This window comes from Denticeps clupeoides, chromosome 4, assembly GCF_900700375.1.
Source record: "Denticeps clupeoides chromosome 4, fDenClu1.1, whole genome shotgun sequence".
Taxonomy (NCBI): Eukaryota; Metazoa; Chordata; class Actinopteri; order Clupeiformes; family Denticipitidae; genus Denticeps; species Denticeps clupeoides.
Genome location: NC_041710.1, coordinates 22,516,859 through 22,531,034, shown reverse-complemented (window position 1 = coordinate 22,531,034; position 14,176 = coordinate 22,516,859). Strand labels below are relative to the sequence as shown.

Below are 14,176 nucleotides of genomic sequence, written 5' to 3'. Positions count from 1 at the left end.
AGAACGGTGTTTCTCATAGGTGTGGTGGATTGGTTCCAAACTACATAACCAAGCAAATTAATGAAATGTTTACTTACTATTCGGGCTACTAGGTCCCCTAGATGAAGACCGTATTTAGCCACAACGGGCCTCAGTACCTCAGTGACAGGTTTGGTTGGTTTGGCTTTCAAGCCCACTGATCGATTGATTGGAACCAGGTCCAATCTGAAGAAAGACAGTTAACCTTGCTCATCATGCCAACAAAATGGACCATAGGATTTCATTTTCACATTCATTTATCAGTAAAAAAAGTAAATGTTCCTCTGTTAAGTGTCGATGTGGTACCACAGTTTCTGCAGCTTTAAGGTCTTAATAGTCTAAGACGTTCATGAATGAAACATCCTCTTTAGTGATACCAGTACACACTGGTAAAAAAAAAAAAAACTAAACAAAAATGATTTAAATGAAAATCAGGCCTGATTCCACACAGCATTACATTTATCAATGATTTTGCATTATAAGCAAAACAATAAGAAAACCTGAACCGATGCAAATTTGATGACAAATAAAATGAAAACTAACCCTGATATTTAAATAACATATAACTGCTTGAATTGTAATACAATTTCATGTTTAGACATTATAGGCCAATACATTTTTTTAAAATAACTTTATATGGTGTTGCATTCAAAATTTTAAAATTACGTACAAACGCTTTGGTACCACAAAGAGACCTTGACCTTTTCATGAAAGTAAAAAAAAATAAAAAATTCTCAGATAAATAATTTCATTATTAACTACAAGGGGTTTAAAACAAAGACAGATATGATTGTGGTACTACTTGAAGAGAGTATTTCATCCAAAATAAATCTTTTGTGATCCATAACAAGTGAATACAAGACCGCTTACCTGAACAAAGTGCGTTTTTCTAATCGCAGGTCACGTGAGCACAGTGTCATGCTGTCCTGGTCAAGCACGAGAGGCTTTTGAAAGAAGAGTGATGCGGTTATGATGTTACTCAGCAGAAGAGTATTAAATATCCGAGCAGGCACTCAAACCCACACAGGGCGCAATACAATTGTAGAGAAAAAAAATAATTGCTGTAGAGTGCTGAATATCTCTCACAAAGAAGAAGAATCATTTAAGGTAAATTAGCAAACCTAAAATTCTAAAATTTTAATTATACACTATGCAATATCCAGGTAGTACATTCATATTGTACATAAAGTTTATCACTGTAGTATATTTTCATGATTAAAGTCAGCTGGAGCATCTGTAAATAGCTAAGGATCAATACAATAACGTCTGCATTTACATTCAATTAAATGGAATTAGCCTCAACACTGTCAGCACGGTGTTTACCGTGTGCTAAAATAAGCCTGACTGACACTTCTGCCCTGGTCTGCTGTACCTTCTCTCCTCCAACCAGGAAGAGGTCTACAGCGGCGAGGTTGATGGACATTTTCTCGCACAGTCCCAGCAGCAGCTCTCGTATTGACACCCCTGGCTTGATGGGTACGGAACAGCAGGAGCCGTCGGGAAGGTTGATGTTGCAGTGCCTCACGGAGCGATCGGACAGGGACATGGAGTTTCGGGATGTGTCGCCCTGTGTGAGGGAAAATAATGATGAAAATATGAGTGTGAGACAGTTCTTCTTTAAGTATATTTTGTGACAAAAGTAATCTTGCTATACATGTACGTGCAAAACGTGCTTTTATATAGAAATTATTACTCTTTCCTGGTTTTGTTCATTTGCTGTGCTAAGAGAAGAGAAGACTATATACATAAATAACTGTTCTATAAATGAATGCAAATGAGATCAAAATGAATCCTAATCCCATAAAGACATATAAAGCGGGGTCTCAAGTCTGTGTTATTTTTCTGGTTAAAAGCATGGTAGCCTTCACCCGCACCACTACATTTTAAAAGTGACCTATGACCTCTTTGCCATCCATCACAGACCTCATTCTTTCCTGAACAAGAGGTGCCCAGCTCTAGACTTGCTCCTGAAGACAGAGAGCCCTGTGATTCTCGCCGCCCATTGCTGCCTGTGAAACCTGTGGAAAACGAATCATTACCTCCAGCAGGCATAAAATTGTCGTCAGATGTAATCTTTTGTTTTAATGTATCTTGCACTCACTGTAGTCACACAGTTCTTTTTTCTTGGGACCTTTCCCAAAACTCCTGTTTCTGGACCAGGAGAAGAAAATCCCTTTCTTTTTGTCCCCCTGCTCATCCTTGCTGTCGTCATTGAGTGACCTGCCAGATTTGTTCTTCTTTTCATCCTGTGACATCAGATCATAAATGAAGGGCTTGTTACTTACATCCAAGGGCTTGTGAGAAATGTGAGGAATCTGTTTGCCCGTCTCGACACTGTTTGCTGACGGCAGTAGGCTGTTTGAACGCTGCATCACACGCGGACAAGTGTTCAGAAATAAACACAGTGTGCGAGCGAGGCCATCTTGAAGAAGCGAAATTGTACATGCGTACCTTCTTGGGGGTGGAGAGGTTGGAGCGATCAGAGCTGGTGCTGTTTTTGGAGGTGGGGCTACTGGGAATCTGGTAGGGGTCAGGCAGGGGCCGGCCCTCCACCTCTGCCAACATGCACTCCTGATACAGTAAGGATTTTAGAAAGCGTGTGTAGCTGTCAAATTTCATCAGGTTGAAGATCTAGAAGGATGGGGGGGAGAAAATGTTTTTTTATTGCTTTGCATGTGAAGACAGAAGTTCAAATCAAGTCTAGCGGCAAAAGACAGATGAAAAGGTACGAATGAAAGACAAAACTGTCGATTGTGCTTATGGTTCCTTTTGCTACCCAGACAAATCACGCATTCATGGAGGGATGTGCATCACTAAACCCAGAGCTCATCTTCTGCACCCACATGCTCTGTGGCTGCCTGGAGGGTTCTGAGTGTTATCATGCGGTCGCCATGTTTAGGTGGTAAAAACCTCTTGTTGCAGGCAGTTTTTTTTTTTTTTACTGCCACATGACCCAAGAATCCTGTTGAGACTGAACACCCCTTCTGTTGACCATATCAAGCATACATCTTCAGTACAAAGCCGGCTTTTGAAGAGGCTGCCTCGTAGCATGTAGCAGGGTCATTGTACTAAACAGCAAAGTTTTCTCCTCTGTCCTCGAAACTCGCAACTGTACATAAATGAGCAAATTACCTTCCTTTTGGAGACTGCTTGGGTAGGAAACACCATTTTTCTAGGACTGATCCTACCAACAATTTAATGATCCACAGACATTCAATAAATTCACTCAGTTATATCTAATGACCAACATGAAAAATCCAACATGATCCACTCAGTATAAATTACTGAACTAAAACCCATAATGGAAGACACTCACCTGCAGCTGCTGCTCCTTAAACATGTCGGGTCGCGGTGCATTGAGGATGTCGTCCGCCAGTTGGGCCTGGCTGTCAATGTTGACCGGAGTGGTGGCTTTGCTGGACAGGAAGCTGTTGTAGATCTCCCGGGCCCTCTGGGAAAGCTGAATTGCAGAAAGTAGTGGATTTAAAAGGAATTTCAGAGCAGATGGAAAGGAACAGATAAAGCCTTCGCAAAGATTATGTTACACACATAATGAAAGTTTACGCTTAACCTCCAAGGACACTGTGGCACGTTAATTGCTGTTATGTGTCTATCTTTGCGTTATGCAAGGGCTTCAAGACAGCAGGACATTTACAGAAAGTTATATTTACTCATCTTGCAAACAAACATGACAAGAACAGCTTCTCCATGTTCTTACCTGTTTCTTGTCTGTTTCAGGAACATGACTGAAAAACTCACATGCTTGCCAGAACAAGATATTTTCTTCACTGAACTCTTTCTTCAAAAATTCCTAAAGGTTAGAAAGACAAAATATGTTTTCCGCACTATTTCTTTTAGTTGCCACAGACCTTCGTATTAAACACATTGAATTAAGAACAAAATTGCAATGTTAATGTAAAGCACAAATGTTAAGTACCGAGAAGTAACGGACACCAACGGGGTCCTGAAGCAGGCGTTCAAAGCAGACAGCCCATGATGCAACACGCCGTTCCGTGTTGCGACGGTGGCACTGCACGCTGGGTAGGCTGGCATTGCTGTTCAGACTGTTGTCACTGCCACAGCCCTTCAGATCCACGCTGTTCAGCTCTAGAGAAACACACGCACAATGTTGACACATAGTAAGTCAACCATTTTGACCCAACACACAACCCACACACTTTCACACATGTACAAGTCACCAAGCACCATGTTCATCTCTATTTACACAAACTCACAAGGCACACAAACTCTCAGGTTGGATTTTGGATGTTAATGGTCACTTTTCACTAGAGGGTAATTTTACAACCAATTCACTGGCTTATCTGCTATAAATGATTGCCAATATTGCCACGTTCTAAGCATTTTCATAAAAAGCTGTTCCTCCAGAACATACACAGTTCTCTCATTCAAATGTAGTAGATTTTTCTGAAATAGAAATCAGACCTGTAATTAATGGAATAGTGCAGAATATGCCCTACGTATCTCAACCAGTTCAAGAACAAAGAATCCGAGGACTGATGTCACTAACATGCCACTTTTTCCAAAGTTAGAAATTATGACCCCTATTGCATGGACATTTCCAGTAAAAATGAATACATAAACAAACAAACAGTAGTGATGAAAAGATGCTTCTGTAGTTGTATAATGCGGGCAATAACATGCCTCCAAGGTGAAATGGATCTCATGCCCTGATCCAAATGTTCTAGATACAAAGCACACCTCACATTTCACAAAACAGGAAACAAAAGCAAATGAGCAATAAGGGCCCTCTCATCCTGCTTTATTTGGCATGCAGAACAGTGAATCAGTTCAGAAACTTTCCTGATGAACAATTACGGTCTATTAGCACTCGGCTGAAGGTAAGAGGCACAGATATTGGGTAACAGCTAGTGAACTACGGACTAATTCTACCAAAACAAGTCTCCAGTGACCTCAAAACTTCACTTCCATTCATGAAGTCAGGACAGCGAGGGAGAACTTACAGACCTGTGTAATTTCCTGGTAAAAAAACCCAGATCTCCGTTTCAGACAGTGCACTGGATAAATATTTTTAAAAAGAAACCATGGGGATTAAATCTATAACTAAATCCTTCCTGGACACATTTAAGATCCATAACTCAATGACTCTGTGTGTAAATACAGAGAACAAGAGCAGGAAAAAAAAATGTAAATCCACTGATCTAGCCAGCCAATCTGGGAAGCTCCAGCTTACCCGGGTACAGCTGGTATGAGCCGGTGTGGTGCCACCTCACCAGGTACTTCATGCTGTAGGGCAACCAGGGCCTGACATCCATGCCCTACCGACATGCAGCTCACTGGCTTAATCCAGGCTCAAAGGAGTGGCAAGCGCTCCCCGTAGAACGCAGCCACGTCGGCCGAGGGTCCCGCATTGCACGAGAGATGGGCTCCGGTCGCCAGACACCGCGGACAAGGACGCAGACACAGACCAGCCTGTGGTGGAGGAAACAGATCCACCAGTGCCAGCACAAAAGCGCCACAGAGCCCAGCGGGATGAATAATTAAAGGCGAAGAGAAGGAGGGAACCATAGCCTGCCTTAGCAACAGCAGCACTGTAATTATTAATGACAGTCGCCGCTGCAGCGGTTTAACCGTACAAACAGCGCACAAATAAACAGCCGTCGCACATTCAAAACTGCCAGATACGCCATTGTCCGCAGGCCCCCCCGACAATGAGACGGTTCAATACTCAGCTCCGATAGAGTGCTGTCAACGGGACCTTTCAGTAACGGAGCCACCACAGACCACAATTTGAAAGAATCTACTGCTCATTATCAGCTTCACTGTATCTACTTCAGTGTAATTGCCAACAGCTCCGCTAAAACGCGATAATGGCCTAATGGCCTCATCACTGGTCTTGCTGAATGGGGCTACCCATACCAATTATTGACCACAGACAATTGATTTCATAGAAAATAAATGAAAAAGCAGGAGGACTAGAAGAGAGTTGATATATGAGTATAATGTTATGAATAGGTCAACAGGTCAAAGAACCATTTAGCCGAATCCATTGCAGAGCATCTTTGCATCATCTCTCTCTCAAAATGATTTACATGTTCTTTTTGGAAGTGTCTCTCCCTGTGAATCTCAATTCAATGCGTACCTCGCAAAATCGCTATCTTACATCATTCTGTCTGACGTGCCTGTGTGCGTTCACATGCTATGAGTGAATGTAGGTAGAACATGACACCAGCCAGTCAGAAGAAACAATCCACGACCTTATGTCAGCCACACTGAGATTGTACTTCTGTGATTTCGGTTGTGCAGCATCAACTGAAACTATGGTTAAAAGTTACAAAATAATTTCTTCTACAAACCACACACAATACAAAATTAATAAGGGATCGTAACCTACAAGATAAAATGTGACACGGAGCAACACATTCACATGAAAAAAATCCATAACAGAGATGACCAGATGACATTTAGATGACCATAATGACCCCAATTATGGTATTTTTTTTGCTTTTATACAGGTCGTAGTGGTCCCCTAATGCGGTATCGGAAGTCTCTTTCCGAAATTAAACACTTTCAGCGAGTCCACAAAGAGATTTCCCCAGGACGTGTGTCACTTCAATGGTAATGAGGAGAAGAGAGGCAGTGAGAGGAAGAGAGCGGCCTATAGAAGTGAGTGGGCATTCATGGAAATGACGTAATCAACACCATTCGCCAAGAAGCCGTGTCAGCATTTTTCCAGAAAAAATTAAAGTAATTCACTGGTTGCTTCGCACATTCTCAAGCCATGACGGTCGGAGGATTTCCTTTTTTAGGGGAGGGGTGAGAGATTCTCTGGGCAGACAAAGCATGCAAAAGGGGAGGTAACCTTTCCCCTTGTGACAACATAAGGGGACAAATTCCAGATCAGACCGTCTGAGCTGCTGCTCTCTTAACGGGGAAGCAGAATGGTCAAAGCACACTTTATACAAATCACAATTTATAGCCCCTGCAGGACCATAGGGGAACTCGTATTAATGTTAAATAATCTCACAAAGTATTTTTTTTAATAATGGGGAACCTTTAAGGATTCTACAGCTTACGATTGCTTGTAAATCACTTAAACATGTTAGTCTGACTAAAACCCCCTGATAACATTCAACTGAACAACAGAATTTACTGTCCCTGTAACTACTGATTGTAAGTCTGGATAATGCCATAAATATAGATGATCATTTTTAGCTTTCTAACCTTCACCTCTGTCCTGCACATAAGGCTCCGTTCTTCTCACAGATGGCCTGTCCACACAACATGGCTGCTCCTCACAACCAGGCCTTTTGTTATGCAAAGCTACCAGAGGATTCCAGCACTCAGCAAGCGTTACACAAACATTCGCACATGTTAATTAAAGTGTTTGGAGAAAAGTGGGGTGGGTGAGGGGGGTGTTTTCTCCCGTCCATTTGGTTTTTCACCCTCTTTCCATTGCTTAATTCACAACTTAATTGACTATGCTGGCCACATGCTGGCTACTCCAAAATCAAATTAATTGTCTAAAACAATAAACTATTATTCACTTTTTAAAATACCTATGTAAAGAAGATTTCCCAGTAGCCATACAGATGACATAAGTGTGGCTCACAGACAAACACACCCACTTCCAGTCAGGTAACAGTTTTGGCAACAAAAGAGCCAAAGAAAGACAGACAGACAATCTAATCAAATGTTATCAGACACGCCAGCAGAGAAGGAAAGACAAACTGGTGTTGCCTTCCGCTTTGTGTCCTTCTATGGCCACCACTGTATCAGCTCACCTCATCTCTGAGCAACTATGACTGGATTTGCTTTGGAAGTTGACAGTAAATAAAGTCAGCTCGAGCAGAGAAGTATTCTGATAAGAGATAAAAGAAAGCAAAACAGAATGAGCTTTCAACAGGGCTGTAACGTCCAGACACTCCGGTGTGAATTTAAAGAAGAGGTGATAAGAGGAAGATAAAAGAAGACAAACATCACTAGACAGACACACACTAGAACAGCACATGGAGCACAGGGAAGAATGGCCCATAGGGAAATCTTGCCATGAGAGGTGCGCAGAAAGGTAGAGATAAAAAGAAAGGCGAGAGCCAGCGCTGAATACGATAAAGTACAGGGTTGGGATCGGTGAGTTCATCCACGATGTTAAAAATAGCAACAGTACAAACAATGTAACGTGAAGAGAAGCCTTGACAAAAAAAAAAAAAAAAAAAGCGGGAGGTGAACAGCAAATCTTTTAGATACTCACCTCCATCTGAGACCGCTGCAGACTGCAAGAGAACACAGAGAGACATGTGTGAGAAGGTCTCCTCATGACAACGAGCCGGCAAATGCTGCAGCACAGTTGTGTTCTCTGGAGGCATGACACGCGCACACACAGCGCCACACAGAAACCATGTGACACACTCTTCCTGTTCCACTAGTAAGGCTACACCTAAGTGTAGTCATAAGACCCGCCCACTTTATTTAAGCCCCACCCACTCCTTTGTTTTACGGGTTTCCATGGGCACATGTTATTCTCAGGTGAGTGAGGGCATTTTCAACTCGAAGCCAGCGAAGCCTCCTTATTAACACTCGTCCAACTGCCAGACGGTGATATCTCAGAAGCCTTCAGCAGGAGCACGAGACAGAACAGTAGAAAAAAACAACATTATCAAGGGGACCTGAGATGGTTGCTGGTAATCTGGTCAATTTAACGTAAGCAATAAACGTCATTTTCCAGAATATTGATGTTTTGTAAGATTGTGTAAATAAACCTAGCCGTGCTAATGCTAATGGCTAAATAAAAACATCTCTAAAAGCAGTCATAGGTAGATTGAAGAAAAAAAACAGCATGTTTGGGCAAGTTCCTTCGTCAGGGCGGCGTTTGCCTAGACATGCTACAGGGATGTACAGAGATGAGCTCCAGACAACATCGGTGAGGTGTCTCTGACGCAACACATCCTTTTTAGTTTGAACAAGTGAATCTAACACGCACCATGAGAAACCAGGCAGACTAGGAATATGCAGTGTGTGCCATCACATGAGTGGGTGTAATTGGTTATGGTGGCACAGACATTCCTGTCCATCATGCAATAGACGCATGTTTCCGAGCCACACCATTGGATTAAATACACAAGATACAATCGTTGGCTATTTTTTTTGGAGATTTTTTTGTTTTATTTTGTGGTAGAAAAAAATGAAGGAATGGGGTGGGTTCTGTTTCCAAATTAAAATGAAAAAGGGAAAACCGGGATGGAATGGCATTTGTTTCTTCATACCAAAGGAAAACGTTTAAAAAAGGTGTGAATAACTGCATCTGTATTTCCTCTTTTCATTGACGTCCCACAAGGAGCTGATCAGAGCTGCCGGGTGTGGAGTTGTTTATTTAAATAAAAATTAATTAAAAGTTAAGTGATTGTCTTTGTGATACACAGAAGCACAGCACACTGTGCACACAGTGAAATGTGTCCTCTGCATTTAATCCATCACCCTTAGTGAGCAGTGGGCAGCCATGCCAGGCGCCCGGGGAGCAGTGTGTGGGGACAGTACTTTGCTCAGTGGCACCTTGGCAGATCGGGATTCTGATTATGGAGCCGCATCCTTAGCCGCTAGGCCACCACTGCCCCACTACATTTGAAAAGATTATTTTTCTTTCTGCAAAAATAAAAATTAATAAAATACATAATGAGGCTGGAAGTAGCAAGTTAAGCAGATGTTCCTGGTGTCACCTGGTGCTTTTTTTTGCCATGTTTTGATGGGACACCTGAAGGAACATAATGGCTTCCCTCTCTAGGTGGTAAAAGTCCATAATTACTCCTGGATTCCAGTTTGATGTCTAAATGCATCATTTAAAGTCTTGGAGCAGTCTCCCATCTTCACATATCTCCATGCAAATTGGCTAACATTGCCAATAATACAAGTTTGTGTTAGGGCAAGAGTCAGGCTTATTGTACTATTAAATGAGGTTATAAGACCCTCCAGAATGTCCCCCCCTGCTTCAGAGAACAGTTATGGCTGATGAATTCCAGATGACGAGGCGTGGCCTGGGCCTCCTGTTGCTGCTGCATATGTTTCCTGCCCCCCTACCCCATCAAATCTCTCCCCCTCTCTAATTCTTGTGGATCCCGCCATGTTCCTGGCAGAAATTGTATTACCACATGTAATAAAATGTCTGTGGGATTTTCCAGTCCCTCCCACAGTCTTCCCTGCATTTCCCTCTTCCCCTCTATACCAGTTTCCCCCTCCTTTTCAAAAGAATGGGTTTCAGACCACTAGTTTGGCCCTTGAAGACATGAGGCCAGTGGTGGGCTCCTGAGCCAGTAGTACAATACGGTAGAAATTAGAAACCCCTACTTGACCAGCAAATCTCTTTGGAAAGCAGAAATGCATCTCAGCAGAATGTTAAGTAAATCAAGGCTATGGTTATTGGCAACAGACACCAGCACACATGGACTCTTCCATAGATTCTTGAATAGAAGAATCTACGTCCAGCAGCGATCCATGGTAGCAGAGACATCATTCGCCCTTTTCTGTCTTGCTGGTCATGGACCTGAACTGTGTTAGCTGCTCAATGAGCACTGTTCAATGGGAAGGCAGTGACAACATTTCAACTGCCCACAAATGGGATGGGAGTCTAGCCTTCATTCGTTTTCATCTGTGGATTACTTGCTGCACAGGAAACAGAAAACACTAATGCTCAGACCTCTTCTGTAAAGTTGTGGTATCAGCACACTGACTGAAAACACACAAGGCAGCACATGCAGCGTGTCAAATGATCAACACGTGGAGAAACCACAGTGGAACAGCTGTTCCTGGAGCCTTCAGAACACACATAACACTTCTCACAATTTCAACCTGCAGTGGCATAAGAACACTCCACATCTTCTGAGTGTAAAATAAAGTGTGATTACTTGTATTTACAGAAAATGTACAATGACAAAAACATTTATGAGATACCTGCCACAGGCAACACTGCCAAAGAAAAACCTCCATCAGCAGTAAGAAGAAACAACCTTGAGAGGAACCAACAGTCAATAAGGGGAAAATATAGATCACACAGATTGTTAAAGGATGCCAATGGCGCAATGGACTTTTCTTTCGAGGATTTTTTGGGGTTGAATGTTCTAAAGTTGTGTGTGAGTGTTGAGTTTGTGTTTGTTGCCCACTGTAAACATGATCGATAACTTGTTTGGGGCTTTCAGGCCAAGTACAGCTTTCGCAGGAAAGGTATCAGCTCCAGTCAATAACAAAGCAACATGTGTGGTGACTAAAATATGGTCAATGTCACATCTAGCAGAATTATTATTATTGTTGTTGTTGTTAGAAGTAGGGGCAGTTGTGGCCTAGCAGTTAAGGTTGCCGGTACGATTCCCGAGCCACCAAGGTGCCACTGAGGTGCCACTGAGGTGCCACTGAGCAAAGCACAGTCCCCACACACTGCTCCCCGGGCGCCTGTCAGGGCTGCCCGCTGCTGACCAAGGGTGATGGTTAAAAGCAGAGGACACATTTCATTGTGCCACCGTGTGCTGTGCTGTGTATCACAATGACAATCATCACTTTCACTTCACTAGTAGTAGTAGTAGTGGTGGTGGTAAGAGGGATGTCTTAAATAATGTCCAGGAATATCCTCTGGACATTTTAAGTATACAAAGAATTGCTTAGAATCAATCAAGAGTAAATCACAATATGGTAGATGGTAGATTTGACCTATATTCTGTTAAATGTAGTGTTCAGCACTGGGTACAGATGCAGAGTAATGTAAATTACATTGCCGGGATGCGTACTGCGTACGTAGAGCCACTGTGGTTAATCCAGTGGGGTGAACTAGCAAGATGTTAAATCCAGTGGAAAAAAAAAAAATGGACAGAAATTGCTTGAATGGTTTAATTTAGTCGTTTTTTTTCTAGTTCACCTTTTGCAAGCTTGCTTTATATGTAATCGTTATTCTGTCCTCATCCAATAAAACATATACGCATTGCAAATATAGCACCTTTTTACGTCAAATGACTAAATCAATCATTTTAAATGAACATGTATACGCAAGCAAGTACTACGCAAACACACACAAACCAACATGCACACTCCTGTAGAGACTGAATGAACGCACAACGAGGGTCATAAACACGTAATGCGTAGCTGCTTTACAGCATAACTGCTTAACTGGTTATGTGACATACGCTTAATCTAAAAGTCTTTTCTCCACCGGTCACAAAATTATTGTCATAGTGGTATTAATATTAAACTGTGTGTGCCACATACGGAAATAACTGTTTATATTAAAGTGACTGTCATTGGCAGTCAGTTAGAAAAAAAAATGGTACAGCAATAAAAAGTGCTACAAAACATAGTTGTGGGTGTAAAGAAAAAAAGAACTGTGAAAATGTCTAGAGAAAAGTCATCGTCGAATATCTACGTACGGAGCTGAAAAAAGGGTCTCTTGTTAATGAGGTTTTTCCCACCTAGTCCCACGTTGCATGCAGGGCAGCGGCAGGAAGTGTGTGCAGAATCGCAGCCGTGTTTATTTTTGAATCTAAAGGAAACAGCGCCGGGCATTAAGACTCACACTCGCTCTTCTGTGAACGAAAGCAGCACCTTCGCAGCCACATGCAATATTTCCTGTTGACTCTGGCCTATGCTGCACTGTAACAGACGTGAAGAAAGGGAGGATATTGATGTGGTTGCCACTCTAATCACACTCCTGGTGAGGAGGCAACACGTAACCCTCACGCACGTGAGCGCTGGAAGAGGTGGAAATGGTGGTAGAACCTGTCCAGATGTGCCTCTCCCTGATACTAAACGTTCAGACTAATCCCTAAAAACGTGCTGTCTGGAAACAGAGAAATGAGACACAGAAGACCTCTGTCTGAGCAGACCTAACGGCTGTCCCCAGGGAAGCGGTGGGGGGGGGGGGGGGGGGGGGGGGGAGTAGACAGCAGTGAAAGGAAAGCCTTCAGGAAAGCCAGACTCACCGTGTTGAAGTACCAGACCTTCTTGAAGGAAAGCCTCTTCTTCAGACTCATGGCCGAGGCGGGACAGAGTGGAGGACAGCCCCGGCCTTACATGCCCGGACGCTGAGAAATGAGGAGACTGAGCGAGGTCTGGGCGCTGGGGCTGCCGCGGCCAAGGCCATGCCTCTCCCCTACGACTGCAAGACCTGACACATCCCCTACACACTCGGGCAGGCCACAAAGACTCACTCACTCACTGATTCACTGATGACAACGTTCCCTTCCATTCCGACTCTGTTCCTATAGCAACCGTGGCCCAGTTTTCCCTTCTTTGCTCTCACTCCCAGACTCCTTTTTTTTTTGCTCTCTCCCTCTCTCGCTCCACTCTTCCCCCCTTTTGTTTTAATGTCCACGAAACAAGAGGAGTGGGTCTCCAGTGGACAGCGGAGCGTCTGGCTGCCTCCCGAGCGCCCGCAAGCTAAAGGCAAACCGAGCTCGGGCCTCTTCTCCCGCCGAGGAATTCGGAATGGTTACTCAACCATTTTACCATCCACCTGGCCTGCCTTCAAGCTAAATAAATCAGGATGGTTTCCAGCACTGGCCCACTGTAATAGCTCAGCTTGTCCGGCATATAGAAGGCGCTCTCCACTGCTGCGTCGCCACGGAGCCGCACACTGCCGGGATAGGAGTTTGGGAAGCAACATTTATGCCTGGGAGAGAGATTTTTCTGTTGAAAGGACGGTTATTTGAGAAAGGGCTGGTGAGTGGGGCAGTGAGAGACGTGAGATTAGGGTGGGGGTTTGGGGGTGACGCAAGGGGAAGTAGACGGGGACATGGCTAATGAAAATCAGACCTGCAGAAGGTCACTTCCCCTCTAAAAGAAGGGAAAAAATGATCCCATCACAAAGATAGCATTTGATTCTAGCCAATTTCCTATGATTTGGAGGGGAAAAGTCTCCTAAAAACACTATTCTTAAAACATGCCTTATCCCTCCTCTAATCCCTCCTCTCAGTGTCACCATCGGTGGCTGCAACGTGATTTATCAAAGGGCTTATTCAGATGAGAAGGAGGAAAAAAGTGCATGAACTCTGCCCACTTTAGGTGGCCATTTTCAGAATGTTTCACATTTATTCAGTCCAATTAAATATTCGCTTAACATCTTTCTTCTAGCAAAGCCCAAAGGAATTTCAAAGAGTATCACACATTTAATGAAGAATGCAACATAAGAGATAAAAACTGGGACATG

General features: G+C 43.2%; 1 protein-coding gene across 2 annotated transcripts in view; it reads right to left on the bottom strand.

Moving 5' to 3' along the window:
• The window catches only part of rgs12b (regulator of G protein signaling 12b), a 40,554-nt gene that overhangs the window by 10,609 nt on the left and 15,769 nt on the right, over positions 1-14,176 (bottom strand). For both annotated transcript variants that reach the window (XM_028976288.1, XM_028976289.1), the window contains exons 4-13: positions 8,249-8,270; positions 3,956-4,125; positions 3,737-3,829; positions 3,335-3,478; positions 2,470-2,649; positions 2,120-2,264; positions 1,942-2,036; positions 1,391-1,585; positions 889-962; positions 78-204 (exon numbers count right to left, since the gene is read on the bottom strand). In XM_028976288.1, coding sequence (XP_028832121.1) covers positions 78-204; positions 889-962; positions 1,391-1,585; positions 1,942-2,036; positions 2,120-2,264; positions 2,470-2,649; positions 3,335-3,478; positions 3,737-3,829; positions 3,956-4,125; positions 8,249-8,270 — 1,245 coding nt within the window. The remainder of the gene's footprint in view (positions 1-77; positions 205-888; positions 963-1,390; positions 1,586-1,941; positions 2,037-2,119; positions 2,265-2,469; positions 2,650-3,334; positions 3,479-3,736; positions 3,830-3,955; positions 4,126-8,248; positions 8,271-14,176) is intronic.